At 40.0% G+C, this 19,234-nt stretch overlaps 1 protein-coding gene across 1 annotated transcript in view; it reads right to left on the bottom strand.

The window, feature by feature from the left end:
• Nucleotides 1–19,234, bottom strand: part of Hspa4l (heat shock protein family A (Hsp70) member 4 like) — a 62,153-nt gene that overhangs the window by 7,845 nt on the left and 35,074 nt on the right. The window contains exons 12-15 of the mRNA XM_052180584.1: nucleotides 18,131–18,264; nucleotides 16,150–16,346; nucleotides 5,099–5,197; nucleotides 699–836 (exon numbers count right to left, since the gene is read on the bottom strand). Coding sequence (XP_052036544.1) covers nucleotides 699–836; nucleotides 5,099–5,197; nucleotides 16,150–16,346; nucleotides 18,131–18,264 — 568 coding nt within the window. The remainder of the gene's footprint in view (nucleotides 1–698; nucleotides 837–5,098; nucleotides 5,198–16,149; nucleotides 16,347–18,130; nucleotides 18,265–19,234) is intronic.

Here is a 19,234-nt window from a genome sequence, read left to right on the forward strand (position 1 = left end):
GACAAGAGCAGGTAAAAATGTTAACAATGGCAATAAAGTTTAAGTCATTGTTAATCTATACTCCAAACAGTCAAAGTATCACACATTTACAAAAGGGGCTTGGTAGGCCAGGGGAGATGTTACATGCCTGTGACCTCAGAACTCAGAAAGCAGAGGAAGGAAGATCTGGATATTCAAGCCAATATGGGCTACACAGGATAACCCTCCCTCAACATCTCTCCCAAACAAGACAAAGGATCCCCCAATCCAAACCAAAACAAAAGAACAAAAAGGGGGTGTTCTTATTTTATTACTCTTGAAGATTACAAAAGATGGCACCAGAGGTGGTAGGGCACATGCTCACAATCTTAGCACTTAGGAGGTAGAGGCAAGAGATCAAGGGTTCAAGCTCATCAGTTACACAATGAATTTGGGGCCAACCTAGGCTACTTGAGCCCTGGCTCAAAACAAGGAGGGAGGGTAAGAATTCACTTCAGAAGGCTTTTTTCTCTAAAGTAGATACCTCTTCATATAACTAAGATATAAGTATTATATATGGTACTAATGCAGCTTACTATTTTGTCAAAAGCAGTTTAATGACATTTATGATTCCTTATTAACTGCATACCAGTCTACCTAGATATCATAGACAACCTTTGACTTCAATACAGTATCAGAATACATTTGCTGCTATTCAACAGCCACTCTAACTTACATACCTCATTTTCAATGTAACTATTGAGAAGATCTTGAGTCAGTTGTCTGTACAGGCTACTCTGGATAGGTAGATCAATACTCTTGATTTTCCCTTTTTTAATAGTTTGATTTATGCGATCTTGCTTGTCTGAAGGAGGTGCCTGTAAAAGAAAATCAAGTCAAAAGTGAAATTTTCGAAAATGATCAAATATAAATTTTAGAGGTGAAACAAAAAAGCAAAGCCAAACAAACCTATTGCTGTCTTTGATACTCTATTTAAAGTATAAACTCTATGGGCTGCGAAAGAAGCTTAGTAGAAAAGTGCTTGTCGAGCACGTACAAACTCTGGGTTCGGTTTCCAGTATTACCCCATGCTTACACACACACAAATTTTAGTAGCCTTTTATATTCAATTTAATGCTAAACATTTACTACTGCTGGTGATTATAAACTACATAGTGATCGTTGCAGTTTTTAAAACAGCTGAGCCACTGAGATTGCTTATTGGATAACTGCCGCTAAGCCTGAGAACCTCAGTACAATCCCCAGGACCTGTATGCAAGTTGTCCTTGACTTCACACAATATGTCTATTGATGCGTCCAAGAAAATGAAAATGTATAGACACAGAAAATGGTGCCTCAAAAGTAACATTCTCAATAGAAAAACAACTGCCACAGTGGCCCAGTGATATCTATAAAACAAGATTTTACAGACAGAGGCGAGAAATGTCTCCTGGAACATCTGTGGAACACCCTGTAAGTACAGAAGCTGAAAATCTCACTTGGCAATTTACTATACTTCTGAAACTCTCCTTCCTAGTGGCTGGGACTAAGTAATACGAGCATATTAAGATGTAAAAGAATCTATCTTGTAGCCAAAAAAGTTCTGCAACATTTTGTAATTCTGCATTATGTAATTACATTTACCTCCCAACAGGATATATTGTAGTATGACTCCAAATAGGGTAGAAAAAGCATTTTTAGCAGGCTGTAGAATTCTCCAGGAACTCTAAATTCACAGGTTCCTTCTTGTTTTTAGTCATCCTTGCAGGGCAGATGGATTCGAAACAACAGGCCCAGACTAAGGATATTTACATGCAGTACAAGTGGGTGTTGGACAAGGTAGAAACAATTTACATTTGAGTTGATACACAGCCCAAAGCTACCACCCCCATCCCAGAGGCCAGGCTTTCAGTCTTTAGAGTTGCTAATTTGCAACTGAATTGGGTACCTCAAGGACATCCTCAGCTGACAAGTTAATCCTGTCCCGCCTTTAACTCTTGACCTTACTTGTTAGGCAGACAGGCTATCTCTACCCAGGCTCACCTGGATAGCTATGGAAGCTTGAGTCCAAAACAACCTTCTTAGCTTATCCAGGTGTGATTCAGGAGACAGTAGATAGAGAGACACTCTGGGTAGTTAGCTAGCTAGTTCACCGAGCTGGGCCCATAACCCACAGGTCGATGGATGGGCCTAAGGACTTGCTGGAGAGTTCACTGGGCTGAGGCTAGGGACTACAGGGAGCTGATCGCCAGGGGGCCTATAGTTGCCCCAGGCACGGCACAGAGAAGAATGCAATGGCGGGCTAGGTGGAAGTGCTCCAGGAGGACAGCGCAGGCCTGGCAGCTCTCCAAGCTCTGCAATGCCGCCATCTTCGCCCAGAACAGCAGGCAGGGGAACCATCCTTCCTCAGCTCCCGGGCATGCGCAACAGCAGGGCCAGGATGAAAAAGCAGTTTAACTGCATGTGCCAATTGGCCAACTGGACTATGGGTAAATACCCTGTACTGCCCAAGACAACTGAAGCTTTAACAGATGAATGTGATGCTTAATTTGAGATGTTAACTTGACTGGACTAGGAGATACCCAGAACAATACATTCAGATTCAAACCGCCTCTGTGGTTGTGTCTGTTTGTCACCCACCAGACCTGTTTCCTTTCCTGATATTCAGAATTCCCACTCGGGATTTAGTTCCCGGCTGGGACAGTCTGTGGCAACTACACTGTAAATGCTCATCACCAGTACATGGACAAATCAGAATGTGGATGCACTGATCAATGCAGAAATCAAATACTAACCCATCTTTCCAGATTTTACAGAATTTTAAAACCTGAGGAAACAATCATACGGCTATGCTGTGCAGCTGGACTTGTGTACAGGGCAGCAGAGTGTCACAATGGTAGCATGGAGCTGGAGTTGCACTTACCCATGGACTATCTCCCCAGCCTACACTGATCTTAGTTAGAGATTTGAATGAGGTAGGGAGGCTTAAGAATCAGTGGATCTGGTGCCCTCACGGCAGTAGACCTGCAATGTGATTAAGATGTAAGCCACCTTGCTTCCCTACTTACCACCACGGTTGGCCCAGGTGCTCACATTCAAATAGTTTTAGCTGAGTGTGGCACATGTCATTAATTCCAACACTCTGGAAACAGGCAGGCAGAGCTCTGTAAGTTTAAGGTCAGCCTGCCTTGTCTACACAATGAATTTTAGGCTAGCCGGGGCTACAGAGTGAGACATTGTCTTTCTATTCCCTAACGATTTTTTTCAATAGACCAAGCCTTGATTATTACTTTAAAAAGCTGCATATTTATTTTGCTTTCTGGTGCTGTGTTAGGCCTTCAATACTTTCACAATGATTCCTGCTACTCTATAAGGAAAGTTGGCTTGATCCTGTCATGGACACACCGTGGGACACATGGAACCACCATACGCACTGCTGACTTGCTTCTTTGTCTCAGACAATCTCATAAGGACTTCAGGTCTCACAGCGGGAACCCTCACAGTCTGCCTGGGCACATGCCACATGCGGGTTTAGATGCTTTCCCAACCTTCTTGGTTAAACTATCCTGTTGCCAGGGGTTCAAGACAGCTTAGATTTGTTAGAGGCTGCATTGTAGGAAAGCCTACAATAGTATGTCAAACGCTGGACCATCCTGAGTGCCTCTAAGCACTGTCTCTAGAAGAGCAAGTTTTTGTTTTGTTTTTTTGAAGCAGAAAAAAATCTTTATTATGCTCTTCTAAACAAGAAGATGAAAAATACTGCCTACACAGAAAATAAAAATGTCATCAGTTATATATAAATTGAAGAATGAAGAGGGAAAGTAATAAGCATGTGAAGTAAACATCATGCTAATGAGCTTGATTGTGGTAACTCACAGTGTGTATAGAAGCTTGAGATCAAATGATGCTCAAGAAGGAAGACCAAAGTATGGGTACTCCGGTACTTCTTAGAAGGGGGAACAAAATACCCATGGGAGGAGATACAAAGTGTGGAGCAGAAACTGAGGGAAAGACCATCCAGAGACTGCCCCTCCTAGGGATCCATCCCATATACAGTTAAAAACCCAGACACTATTGTGGATGCCCACAAGTGCTTGCTGACAGGAGTCTGATATAGCTGTCACCTGGGAGGCTCTGCCAGAGTATGACAAATACAGAGTGGGACACAGTATTTGTCCCCTGGACTCAGCCAGCCATTGAATTGAGCACAGGGTCCCCAATGGAAGAGCTAGAGAAAGGACCCAAGGAGCTGAAGGGGTTTGCAGCACCATAGGAGGAACAAAGATATGAGCCACCCAGTACCCCCAGAGCTCCCAGGGACTAAACCATCAACCAGAGAGTACACATAGAGGGGACCCATGGCTCCAGATGCATATGCAGCAGAGGATGGCCTTGTTGGACATCAAAGGGAGGAGAGGCCCTTGGTCCTGAGAAGGCTTGATGCTGCAGTGTAGGGGAATACCAGGACAGGGAAGTGGGAGTGGATGGGTTAGTGGGAGGTTGAGGGGGTGAGAAATATGGGATAGGGTGTTGTCAGAGGGGAAACCAGGAAAGGGGACAACATTTAAAATGTAAATAAAGAATATATCTAATTAAAAAAAGAGAAAAAAAGAATTTGTTAAAAAGAAAAATATGATGTGACCGAAATGCCAAGCAGAGTATTACACATTTAAACTGTCTTCAATTGGAATTGTTCTGTTTCTCCATTTCTCCAAGACTGTAATTTCTAGTTAAAAATTGTTATTAAAACACCCTTTTCCCTGTCAAAAGATAATTTTACTTTTAATGTTATGTCTTGTTCTTTTAAAAGCTTTTAAGTATAACTCAGAAATGTACTTATTTTGGTTGCAGGCTTTCTGTGCTTCTTCTTGGCACTGCAGTTTAAATTACTGCGTCTACTGCAAAGCAGGCAGCATACAATAAACAGATTAGCTATCCCATGGTCCCCACATCTCAGCAGAATGTGGGAGGTAGTGTGGGGTCTATACCCACCCACCTGTGAGCTGAGGAGGGAGCGCCACAGTGTGGCAGGCCTGCAGTACACACAGGAGACCATGTCTAACAGACCCAGCAAGATAAGCAGGCGTGAATGCCCTTGACAAAGCCCTAAACCCACAGCCACAGAATTAGGAGCGCAAACCTTGGCCTTGGCCCCGGTGTGGTCAATCTCTTCCTCCGGGGTGTGCTCAGCGTGGCATTTCTGATGACCTCCTTCTTCCTGGTCAACCTGCATTTTGTCCTGGCAAGAAAATATATTAATGGGTAGTACACAGTTCTTCTTTTCTGGCAAAAAGCACAGCCCTATTCCAGTGTTGAGATGTGTGCATACACTGGAGCAGTTCACTTTGCAAACGACAGTAGCAACAAACAGAGTAACAAATATAACTGAAAAGATCAGTTTGAAGCTATATAAAAACAGACCTTTTCATTCATCCTTTTTGGTCAACATTTGCAAAAACTATAGACAACTATTCTCAAATTCATAAATCAGTATTCTCAAACTTAAGTTTTAAAAAAGAATAATATTCATCTTGACATGAAAATGTTGTCGACACCTTAGAAACACAATGAAAAGGATGAGACTCATAGCCACACAATTCTGTTACATACTTTTAAATTTATCTTTTATTGAAAATAGATTTTTCAAACAATATATTCTGATCACAGTTTCTCCTCCCTCCCTCATCTCCTCCCCATCCTTCTAACATCATGCCTTCTTTCTCTCTGTTACATATTTTCAAATGTAGTAAAACATTGAAGCTAATCAAAACTTAAATGTCTGTGAAGCATTGGAATATAAACTCATAAGCCCCCAAACAAGCTGTCCATTTGGCAGACAATCTTAAACAACACATACATTCTTGTCCTCTTTCTAATCACATTTACTGCTATCTTTTTGAAAGAAGTTAGAATATAGGTACCATTGTAATTCTTGCTATTTCTCAGAACGCTACAGGCAACACTAGAGGTACACAAAACTACAGAAACCACTCAGGTGGCCAAAACCCTAGCAGAGAAACCCTACTAGATCTGAAGACTCTCACAAGTCACTAGAACCATGGGCCATTTGGGCCAGAAGACCAGAGAGGAATTAGAAACCAAGCAGGGAAACATCCAAAACTCATCCATCAAACAAAGATAAACTCAGAAATTGGCACAAAAAAACCCAGATGACTAGAGGCCAAAACAAGAACACAATCAACAAAAGCCAGGGCCATATGGTGCCAGCAGAGCTCAGCCATCCCACAACCATTAGTCCTGGATCACACCTGAAGCACTAGAAAATGACCTTAAAGCCGATCTTATAAAGATAGAGGCCCTTAAACAGGAAATGAATATATTCTTTGAAGAAACCCAGGAAAACACAAGAAGGTGAAGGAAATAAATAAAACTGTTCAAGTCCCAAAAAAACAGAAATAGAAGCAATAAAGAAAACACAAGCTGAGGGAATCCTGGAGATGGAAAATCTAGGTAACTGAGCAGAACTAAACACACAAGCATTGCACACAGAATATAAGAGATGGAAGGGAGAATCGCAGAGGATGCATCCAACAGAAGAAATTGATTCACTGGTCAGAGACAATGTTAAACCTAAAAATTTCATTACATAAAACATATGAAAAGGCCAAACATAAGAATAATATAAATAGAAAAAGATTTATAGGTACAAGGCCCAGAAAACATTTTCAACAAAATCATAGAAGAAAAAAGGTTATTTTTCTAACCTAAAGAAAGAGATGCCTATAAAGGTAAAAAGAGCATACAGAACACCAATCAAGTGAAAGTCTTCTCACCACATAATAATCAAAACTCTTTTTTTTTTTTTTTTTTTTTTACACCTCTCCACCCCATATTTATTTTGTTTTCCTTTTTTTTATTCGATATAATTTTTTTTTCTTTTTATTATTCGATATAATTTATTTACATTTCAAATGATTTCCCCTTTTCTAGCCCCCCCACTCCCCGAAAGTCCCGCAAGCCCCCTTCTCTTCCCCTGTCCTCCCACCCACCCCTTCCCACTTCCCCGTTCTGGTTTTGCTGAATACTGTTTCACTGAGTCTTTCCAGAACCAGGGGCCACTCCTCCTTTCTTCTTGTACCTCATTTGATGTGTGGATTATGTTTTGGGTATTCCAGTTTTCTAGGTTAATATCCACTTATTAGTGAGTGCATACCATGATTCACCTTTTGAGTCTGGGTTACCTCACTTAGTATGATATTCTCTAGCTCCATCCATTTGCCTAAGAATTTCATGAATTCATTGTTTCTAATGGCTGAATAGTACTCCATTGTATAGATATACCACATTTTTTGCATCCACTCTTCTGTTGAGGGATACCTGGGTTCTTTCCAGCATCTGGCAATTACAAATAGGGCTGCTATGAACATAGTAGAACATGTATCCTTATTACATGGTGGGGAGTCTTCTGGGTATATGCCCAGGAGTGGTATAGCAGGATCTTCTGGAAGTAAGGTGCCCAGTTTTCGGAGGAACCGCCAGACTGATTTCCAGAGTGGTTGTACCAATTTGCAACCCCACCAGCAGTGGAGGAGTGTTCCTCTTTCTCCACACCCTCTCCAACACCTGCTGTCTCCTGTATTTTTAATCTTAGCCATTCTGACTGGTGTAAGATGAAATCTTAGGGTTGTTTTGATTTGCATTTCCCTAATGACTAATGAAGTTGAGCATTTTTTAAGATGCTTCTCCGCCATCCGAAGTTCTTCAGGTGAGAATTCTTTGTTTAACTCTGTACCCCATTTTTTAATAGGGTTGTTTGGTTTTCTGGAGTCTAACTTCTTGAGTTCTTTATATATATTGGATATTAGCCCTCTATCTGATGTAGGATTGGTGAAGATCTTTTCCCAATTTGTTGGTTGCCGATTTGTCCTCTTGATGGTGTCCTTTGCCTTACAGAAACTTTGTAATTTTATGAGGTCCCATTTGTCAATTCTTGCTCTTAGAGCATACGCTATTGGTGTTCTGTTCAGAAACTTTCTCCCTGTACCGATGTCCTCAAGGGTCTTCCCCAGTTTTTTTTTCTATTAGCTTCAGAGTGTCTGGCTTTATGTGGAGGTCCTTGATCCATTTGGATTTGAGCTTAGTACAAGGAGACAAGGATGGATCAATTCGCATTCTTCTGCATGCTGACCTCCAGTTGAACCAGCACCATTTGTTGAAAAGGCTATCTTTTTTCCATTGGATGTTTTCAGCCTCTTTGTCGAGGATCAAGTGGCCATAGGTGTGTGGGTTCATTCCTGGATCTTCAATCCTGTTCCATTGATCCTCCTGTCTGTCACTGTACCAATACCATGCAGTTTTTAACACTATTGCTCTGTAGTATTGCTTGAGGTCAGGGATACTGATTCCCCCAGATTTCCTTTTGTTGCTGAGAATAGTTTTAGCTATCCTGGGTTTTTTGTTGTTCCAGATGAATTTGATAATTGCTCTTTCTAGCTCTGTGAAGAATTGAGTTGGGATTTTGATGGGTATTGCATTGAATCTGTATAGTGCTTTAGGCAAAATGGCCATTTTAACTATATTGATTCTGCCGATCCATGAGCATGGGAGGTTTTCCCATTTTTTGAGGTCTTCTTCCATTTCCTTCTTCAGAGTCTTGAAGTTCTTGTCATACAGATCTTTCACATGTTTGGTAAGAGTCACCCCAAGATACTTTATACTGTTTGTGGCTATTGTGAAGGGGGTCATTTCCCTAATTTCTTTCTCAGCCTGCTTATCCTTTGAGTATAGGAAGGCCACTGATTTGCTTGAGTTGACTTTATAACCTGCCACTTTGCTGAAGTTGTTTATCAGCTGTAGGAGCTCTCTAGTGGAGTTCTTTGGGTCACTTAGGTAGACGATCATGTCGTCTGCAAATAATGATAGTTTGACTTCTTCCTTTCCAATTTGTATCCCTTTGACCTCCTTATGTTGTCGAATTGCCCGAGCTAGTACCTCAAGTACAATATTGAAAAGATAAGGAGAAAGGGGGCAGCCTTGTCTGGTCCCTGATTTCAGTGGGATTGCTTCAAGTTTCTCTCCATTTAGTTTGATGCTGGCTACCGGTTTGCTGTATATTGCTTTTACTATATTTAGGTATGGGCCTTGAATTCCTGTTCTCTCCAAGACTTTAAGCATGAAGGGATGCTGAATTTTGTCAAATGCTTTTTCAGCATCCAATGAAATGACCATGTGGTTTTGTTCTTTGAGTTTGTTTATGTAGTGGATTGTATTGATGGATTTCCGTATATTGAACCAACCCTGCATTCCTGGGATAAAGCCTACTTGATCATGGTGGATGATCGTTTTGATGTGTTCTTGGATTCGGTTGGCAAGAATTTTATTGAGTATTTTTGCATCGATGTTCATAAGGGAAATTGGTCTGAAGTTCTCTTTCTTTGTTGGATCTTTGTGTGGCTTTGGTATCAGCGTAATTGTGGCTTCGTAGAAGGAATTGGGTAGTGTTCCTTCTGTTTCTATTTTGTGGAATAGTTTGAAGAGTATTGGTGTTAACTCTTCTTTGAAGGTCTGGTAGAATTCTGCACTGAAGCCATCTGGTCCTGTGCTTTTTTTGGTTGGAAGACTTTCTATGACTCCTTCTATTTCTTTAGGCATTATGGGACTGTTTAGATGGTCTAGTTGGTCCTGATTTAATTTTGGTATTTGGTATCTGTCAAGGAAATTGTCCATTTCCTCCAGATTCTCCAGTTGTGTTGAGTATAGGCTCTTGTAGTAGGATCTGATGATTTTTTGGATTTCCTCAGTTTCCGTTGTTATATCTCCCTTTTCATTTCTAAGTTTGTTAATTTGGATACTTTCTCTGTGCCCTTTGGTCATTCTGGCTAAGGGTTTATCTATCTTGTTGATTTTCTCAAAGAACCAGCTCCTGGTATTGTTGATTTTTTGTATGGTTCTCTTTGTTTCTACTTGATTGATTTCGGCCCTGAGTTTGATGATTTCCTGCCTTCTACTCCTCCTGGGCGAAATAGCTTCTTTTTGTTCCAGGGCTTTCAGGTGTGTCATTAAGCTGGTAATGTATGCTCTCTCCATTTTCTTTTTGGAGGCACTCAGGGCTATGAGTTTTCCTCTTAGCACTGCTTTCATTGTGTCCCATAGATTTGGGTATGTTGTGTTTTCATTTTCATTGTGTTCTAAAAAGTCTTTAATTTCTTTCTTTATTTCTTCCTTGACCAAGGTATCATTGAGTAGAGTATTGTTCAGTTTCCACGTGTATGTGGGCTTTCTGTTGTTTCTGTTGCTATTGAAGACCACTTTTACTCCATAGTGATCAGATAGGAGGCATGGGATTAGTTCGATCTTCTTATATTTGTTGAGGTCTGTCTTGTGACCAATTATATGGTCGATTTTGGAGAAGGTACCATGAGGTGCTGAGAAAAAGGTATATTCTTTTGTTTTAGGATAGAATGTTCTATATATATCTGTTAAATCTAATTGGTCCAAAGCTTCAATTAGTTTCATTGTGTCCCTGTTTAGTTTCTGTTTTCCTGATCGGTCCATTGAGGAAAGTGCAGTGTTGAAGTCACCCACAATTATTGTGTTAGGTGCAATGTGTGCTTTTAGTTTTAATAAAGTTTCTTTTACAAAAGAGGGTGCCCTTACATTTGGGGCATAGATGTTCAGAATTGTCAGTTCTTCTTTTTGTATTTTTCCTTTGACCAGCAAGAAGTGTCCCTCAGGGTCTCTTTTGATGACTTTGGGTTGAAAGTCAATTTTATCTGATATTAAAATGGCTACTCCAGCTTGTTTCCTGAGACCATTTGCTTGTAAAATTGTCTTCCAGCCTTTTACTCTAAGGTAGTGTTTGTCTTTGACCCTGAGGTGTGTTTCCTGTAAGCAGCAAAATGTAGGGTCCTGTTTACGTATCCATTCAGTTAGTCTGTGTCTTTTTATTGGGGCATTAAGTCCATTGATGTTAAGAGATATTAAGGAATAGTGATTGTTACTTCCTATCATATTTGACGTTATTTTTTAAATTTGAATGCTTAACTTCTTTTGGGTTTGATGAAAGGTTACTATCTTGCTTTTTCCAGGGTGAAGTTTCCCTCCTTGTATTGGTGTTGTCCTCCTATTATCCTTTTTAGGGCCGGGTTTGTGGATAGATATTGGGTAAACTTGGTTTTGTCATGAAATATCTTAGTTTCTCCATCTATGGTGATTGAGAGTTTTGCTGGATATAGTAGTTTTGGTTGGCATTTGTGTTCTCTTAGAGTCTGCATGAGATCTGCCCAGGACCTTCTAGCCTTCATAGTCTCAGGTGAAAAGTCTGCTGTGATTCTGATAGGTCTTCCTTTATATGTTACTTGGCCTTTTTCTCTTACTGCCTTTAGTATTCTTTCTTTGTTTAGAACATTTGGTGTTTTGATTATTATGTGACGGGAAGTATTTCTGTTCTGGTCCAGTCTGTTTGGAGTTCTGTAGGCTTCTTGTATATTCATGGGCATCTCTCTCTTTAGGTTAGGGAAGTTTTCTTCCATAATTTTATTGAAGATATTTGCTGGCCCTTTAAGTTGTAAATCTTCACTCTCCTCTATGCCTATAATCCTTAGGTTTGGTCTTCTCATTGTGTCCTGGATTTCCTGGATATTTTGGGTTACAAGCTTTTTGCATTTTGCATTTTCTTTAACTGTTGAGTCCATGGTTTCTATGGAATCTTCAGCATCTGAGATTCTTTCTTCTATCTCTTGTATTCTGTTGTTGATATTTGTATCTCTGTCCCCTGATTTCTTCCCAAGGCTTTCTATCTCCAAAGTTGTCTCCCTTTGAGTTTTCTTAGTTGTTTCTACTTCTGATTTTAGATCCTGGATGGTTTTGCTTAGCTCCTTCACTTGCATGTTTGTGTTTTCCTGTAATTCTTTAAGAGATTTTTGTGTTTTCTCTTTCATGAGCTCAGCCTGTTGACCAAAGTTCTCCTGTATTTCTTTAAGTGATTTTTGTGTTTCGTCTTTCATGACCTCAACCTGTTGAGCAAAGTTCTCCTGTATTTCTTTAAGTGTTTTTTGCATTTCCTCCTTGTTGGCTTTTGTATTCTCCTGGATTTCTTTCAATGATTTTTGTGTTTCCCTTGCAAGGGCTTCTACCTTTTGATCCATTGTCTCCTGAATTTCTTTACGTATGACCTTCATGTGTTCCTGTACCAGCATCATGACCAGTGATTTTAAATCCAAATCTTGTTTTACTGGTGTGATGGGGTATCCAGGACATGTTGGTAGAGGAGAATTGGGTTCAGATGTTGCCATATTGCCTTGATTTCTGTTAGTGACGTTCCTGCGTTTGCCTTTTGCCATCTAGATCTCACTGGTGTTAGTTTATCTTGTCAGTGCTGGACTCACCAGTGCAAGCTGCCCCTTCCCAGTTGGCCTCTGGTGCACAGCTTACCTCCTGCACTGCTTGTAGACAGTGTGCTGCTGCCCAGGCTGTTCTGATCCCAAAGCAGGCACCGGAAGGCTCCCGCTGGGGCCCGCTGGATTCACTGGAGCACACTGACTTCTCCCAGCTGGCCGCCCGGAAGCCCAGCTAGCCACTTGCAGGACTTGGAGATGTAATGCTGCCGCCCAGACTGATCTCAGTCTGTCCGATTCCTGGAGTACGGAACCAAGATGGATCCTCCTCTCCTGACTGGTGGGAGGCCGAGTTCTGAAGTGGCCTCCGTGCAGGAAAGGCGCCGCACAACTGCCAATAATCAAAACTCTTAATGTACAGAACAAAGAATACCAAAAGCTGCAAGGGAAAGAGGCCAAGTAACATAAAAAACAGACCTATTAGAACTATACTCACCTTCTCAACAGAGACTCTAAAAGCCAGAAGGGCTTGGACTTTGCAGACTCAGACTACAGATGCCAGTATAGACTATTACAACAAGCAAAACTTTCCATCATCATAGATGGAAAAAATCAAAATATTCCATGACAAAACCAAATTTAAACAATATCTAGCTCCAAATCCAGCCCTATAGGTACTAAAAGAAAAAAAAAAAAAACCAACCCAAAGATGTTAAAGAAAACACAGGAAATAAGTAATTTCACACCAGCAAAACCAAAAGAACAGAAACATAGACATATGTGACAACTACCACCACCACCAATAATAACAAAATAACAGGAATTAATAATCATTGGTCATTAATATCTGTTCATATCAATGGATCCACTTCCCCAATAAAAAGACATGAAATAACAGAATGTATGCACGTGGTGCTCGAAGGAGTATAAAGAGGACACAAAGGACAGTGAGGGGAGCTTGGCTTGCACAGCTAAACCCTTGCTGGTGTGGATTCTTCACTGATCTTTGCTTTGCTGAAAGAGGCATAGGTGAGAACTTCTGGCATCCTTCCTGGTTGCTTCTGCTGACTTCTGCAGATTCTGCTGGGGCCCGATTATGCCTGCTAGGTCATGCCACTGCTGCTGCTATCCTGACACTCCTAAACTGGACTGCTGGTATATCCATAAAGTGTGAGTGCATCAATCTGCCACTGCTGACCTGAACCTGAACTGCTGATTTCCTGACAGTGCAGATGGGATCTGCTTCAAAGAACCGTTTCTAAACAGGTCCATTTCCCCCATATCCTTTCTTTTCCACTACCTCTGGTGGGTGGTGATCTAGAAGGGAGGTTAAAGCATTTAACAACCATCATTAAAGGTACGCTTTGAAAAAATTAAAGTTACACAGTTCAATATCAAATATAAACATTAACTCAGAGTAAAGGGTTGGAAAAATATTTTCCTAGCAAATGGACCCAAGAAGCAAGCTGGTCCAGCCATTCTAATATCTAACAAAATAGATTCCCAATCAAAATTAATCAAAAGAAATAGGGAAGGACACTTCATACTCATCAACGGAAAAAATCCACTAAGATAATGTCTCAATTCTAAACATCTATGCCCTAAATTCAAGGGCACCCACACTTATAAAAGAAACATTACCAAAAACTTAAATCACACCCCACATATTAATAGTGAGAGACTTCAATACTTCCCCCTCACCTAAGGACAGGTCACCAACCAGAAACTAAACAAAGAAATAATGACACTAAGAGATGTTTTGAATCAAATGGACCTAACAATCTATAGAATATTTCATTCAAATACAAAAGAATAGACCTTCTCAGCATCTCATGGAGCAATATCAGAAACGGACCACATACTTGGCTACAAAGCAAGTTTTAGACAAATACAAGAAAATTGAAATAATCCCCTTTATTTTACCAGACCACCACAGATTAAAGCTGGATTTCAAACAACAACAGAAACAACAGAAAGTCTACAAAACTCAAGGAAACAGAACAGCTCTATAGTGAATGACCCTCAGGTCAAGAAAGAAATGAATTAAAGACTTCCTAGAATTCAATGAAAATGAATGTGCAACATACCCAAGCTCATGGGACACAACGAAAGCAGTGCTAAGAGGAATGTTCATTTGCTGAAGTGTCTTCATAAAGAAATTAAAGAGATTTTATAGTAGCAACTCAACAGCACACCTGAAAGCTCTGGAACAAAAAGGAACAAACACACAAGACAAGACAGCAGGGAACAATCAAACTCAGGGCTGAAGTCCATAAAACAGAAACAAAGAGACCAATACAAAGACTCAATGAAACAAAGAAAATCAACAAGTCAGACAAACCCTTAACCAAACTACCTAAATGGCAGACAGACAGTACCCAAATTAACAAAATTAGAAATGAAAAGGGAGAAATAACAACAGATACTGAGGAACTTCAAAGGTAGGACTTATTTCAAAAGCCTGTATTCTACAAAATTGGAAAATCTAAATGAAATGCATGATTTTTCTAGACAGATATCACTTACCAAAGTTAAATAAGAACAGATAATTACTTTTTTTGTGTTTTGGTTTTTTTTTTTGATTTGGTTTTTTTTTTTTTTTTTTTTTTCCGAGACAGGGTTTCTCTGTATAGCTCTGGCGGTTCTGGGACTCACTCTGTAGACCAGGCTGGCCTTGACCTCAGAAATCCACCTGCCTCTGCCTCCCAGACTGCTGGGATTACAGGCATGCACCACCACCACCTGGCTCCGATCAATAATTTACATAGACCTATAACACCTAAAAAATTAGAAGCAGTCATTAAAATCTTTCAACTAAAAATTACCCAGGGCCAGATGGTTTTAGAGCAGAAGTCTGGAACTGTAGTTCCAGGTAGGTGTAAGCTGTTGTGTGTGTGTGTGTCCTCTGTAGCCATGCTGACTTGAAACTTTCTGCAAATTTTCTCTTCCCAAGTACCAGAATTATAAGCATAAACTACCCATTCTCTCCACTCCCCCTCTCCCCGGTGTGTGTGTGTGTGTGTGTGTGTGTGTGTGTGGTGTTTGTGAATGTGCATGTTCAGAAGGCAGTTAAATGCCAGCCTGATTGACAGAGTGGGTGCCAGGTCAGCCAGGGCAACCTGTTTCGAAAAACAACAATACTTAACAAATGCAACTGACAATAACATACAAATTGTGCATCTAAAAAGGTAACGATTTTCCTCAAGTGACTGACTCAAGCTCTCCCTGAGCTGGACACAAAGGTAAGGGTGCACATCTGGAATCCCAGCATTCTAAAGATGGAAGCTAGAGGATCAGGAGCTCATTGGGCCTCAGCTACATAGTCTGAGAACAGTGTGGACAGCACGAGACCCTGTCGCAACAGTTCCCTACAGTACTCTGTCCTCTGCAGTATCAGCAGTAAATTCAGTACCTCACAATTCTGCCTTTGAATGTCACTGGACATATAGCATATCCCTTTAACTGCCATAGATACCCTATAACTAAACCCTAAAAAAAAAAAAAAAAAGAAAAAGAAAAAGAAAAAAGAAACTATTTAAGAAGCATGTCTTTAATCCCAGAATGCCAGGAGTCAGAGGCAGGTGGATCACCTATGAGTTTGAGGCTACCTGGTCTACATAGTGAAAGCCTGTCTAAAAAGAACATCAAAGTTATTTTTAAGTAAAATGCACAGTTTAAAGAATTTAGCAATGGATTTTAAACTCGCATGTTCGATATAAGCTATGAAAGATGCCTTGGTCCCTGAGAAATGCATTACAATATAGACAGTGCAGAAAATATTAAACTGAAAGTCTTCCTTATTATGGTTACAAACTGAGGCCCTGCAGAAGAAACCTCAAGGCTACCCCTTGGGAACTAAGGTACTCACGACAGAGGTGACATGGTGTCTACCTACCACATCCTCTTTGCCTTCACTCTTAGGAGCTTCTGTTTCCATGGGGGCATCACTATGATCACCTTCCAGATTCTGCTTCTCAATTACTGATGCACTGGCCACACTGAAGATTCCATGGATATTAATACGAACTTTAACTTTTACTTTAGAGCTGTCCCCATCAGACTGTGGGAAAACATTCTGAATAGTGAAGTTTCCTTAAGGAGAAGAAGCTTTGGTTAGTGTATGGATCAAGCTCATCATATGTGAAAACATGATTAAGTTGTGGGTGGCTGCCACGGGGACACGTGCTTTGCTCAGATTCTCCTAGTTATAGACAACCAGTTCAGACAATGAGCTGCCGCAGCAGGAGACTTACCCATCAAATTGTTTGCTAGGAAAATGTGATTTTGATATTATTTATGTATCTGTCATGTGCCTATGCACAGATATAAATGCCTCTATCAAATGTGGCGGTCAGAGGACAACTTTCAGGATTTGCTTCTCTTTTTCGACCAAGGAGGTCATCTGGGAGATTGAACTCAGGTCTTCAGGCTTGGTGGCAACTACCTTAATCCTCTACAGCTTGCCAGACAAAGAACTGGGATTTCAAACTAGGGAAAATTTGATTCAAAAGCTAATAAATGACTAAGTAACTTGTAATTAAAAGCCAAAACAATAAAGTCTAATTTCTGAATTTGAAAAACATACACATATATACACACACACAATTTTGCTATGATCTTTATAAAAAAAACTGTTATCATAGTTCGTGAATAAAGTTAAACATTAAAACCAAAATTGATACCAAAACTAGTGATATCAAGTAAAGAGAGACTAACAGGCCAAAAGTAAGATAGGCCAGTAAACAAGTTTGGCTTGTATCTTTACAGGTTGGGTCATCCCACAGTACTCATTCTAGTCATGCCTCACAAAGCATCTCACACAGTGATGGTATGTAGTGTAGTGACAGTAGTTAGTAGACGGCTTTCTAGGTTTTCTGTTTGCTCTTAAGAGAACATTAAATTGAAGATTGGTTTCCTTATCAGAAGGAGATATTTAGGAAAGAGAGAAGGATGTGACAAGGGAGAATACCATATGACAATGGCCACCTACAGAGCAAGGAGAGTGGACCTCTCTGTTGGAGCCCTATAGGAAACACACTCTCTATACTTCAGTTCAGACAATGAGCTGCCGCAGCAGGAGCGTCTCTAGCTGTAGACCAGTAGCAACTGCCATTATAGCATGCGTTAGCTTCCACTGCATTGGTAATGTGCTTTCTCATTTTTGGTCTATCAATACAGAAATAAATTAAAATGGTCTTTTAAATATTATAAAATAATGTTTTATATTGTATCATTTAAAAATAAACATAAAATGGACATCACAGTTCCCTATTTGCTCTTTCATATCACTATACAATACAGTTTCAAAAACACAGTTATGTTAATAATAACTAAATTTGACTAAAAATATTTTTCATAAAAGAACCTTGACCAATTTTTCAGGCCAGTTAGAGCACTTGGAATACAGAGTCAAAGAGAACAGAAGGAAGACTGCTTGCGAAAAGGACGAGGAGTGGTAGAGAGCATGAGTGGATGATGGGAGAGTATAACCAAAGCATCCTGCATGCACGCACATGCATACACACACATATGCACACATGCTCACATACATATACACATATACACACACTTAAACACACACACATACATGCACATACACACACACACATACACATACACACACACACATTCCTGAATAAAAATGTCATAATGAATCCCATCTTATATAATGTACACTAACAAAAACATAGGTGTCAAAACAAATAACAATCCAAACATGTTATTTTTCTAGAAATAAGATAAGCATGAAAAAGTTCAGTTATAAAAAAGATTTCTTTAAAATACAAGACTAATTTAAATGAAATGTTATTTTTTGCGTACTTAATTCTATATATGGTTTATTAAAGGTTAAACACTAAATTTTGTTGTTGTCTTACCAATTCTTGGATCAGGATAAGGCACTTCATGCAAATTAGTATAAAATGCTTCTAGTTCAAATGGTTCCTTCTTGTGGAAAGTGATGACCTTTGAGAATGGGGCTGGGTGGTTCTTAGAGAAGACTTCACATTCCCTACAGCACAGGGGGAGAGACTCACTTAACCAACAGGCCACCTGGGAACCCAGTGTCAAAACACACTTCACAATTACTTCATGAGCAGCAATTGCAAAAATGAACAAATGTAAGGAAAAACAGCTATGGATTTTTCCATTTTCAATAAGTTTACAGTTTAAGGCTTTCTGAATGTCTAACATAACTGATCACTGGACACTAAGAGAAAAAAATTACCTGGATATGCATATTATGAGGTTGAATATCGTAGGAAGGGGCCAGGCCCCGACTTATTAACTCTCAAACACTAGCTATATACAGCCCTTTGAATTAGAGCCCCCATTAAGTACATTTATTTGGAAATAAATTTAAACTTATAGAAGGGTACAGATATAAGACAGGACAGAGTATCCGTATCAGTCACTCAGCCTTGCTTGCTACTGCCCTTTACCCTATCTGTCTTGTCATCTGAATGCAAGTACTCTTATCTGTGCATTCTGTACTAAACAAATTCAACGTGATACCATGTTACTATTTCAAATAAATGCATCGATGTGCACTTCCTAAAGGGAAAGAGTATGAATGATCTATTTGTTCAGTTTATGCCTGTTCACAGTCTTTTCTTCCTCTAGAACAGGAAATTTTAAATTTGCAGTGATCTCTATTACTTAAAGAATGCAACAGGAATGTTTATGTCTATTGATTGTGACTATTATTATTTTTTAAATTTTCTATATTCTTTGTTTATATTTCAAATGATTTTGCCTTTCCTGGTTCCCCCCTCCCCATAAGTCCCATAAGCCCTCTTTCCTCCACCTATTCCCTATCAAACCCCTCCCACTTCTCTGTCCTGGTAATTCCTTGCTACATCAAGCCTTTCCAGGACCAGGGTCCTCTCCTTCCTTCTTGGGAATCACTTAATATGTTAATTGTGTCTTGGGTATTCAGAGCTTCTGGGCTCATATCCACTTATCACTGATTGAATTCCATG

This window comes from Apodemus sylvaticus, chromosome 4 (genome assembly GCF_947179515.1).
Source record: "Apodemus sylvaticus chromosome 4, mApoSyl1.1, whole genome shotgun sequence".
Lineage (NCBI taxonomy): Eukaryota > Metazoa > Chordata > Mammalia > Rodentia > Muridae > Apodemus > Apodemus sylvaticus.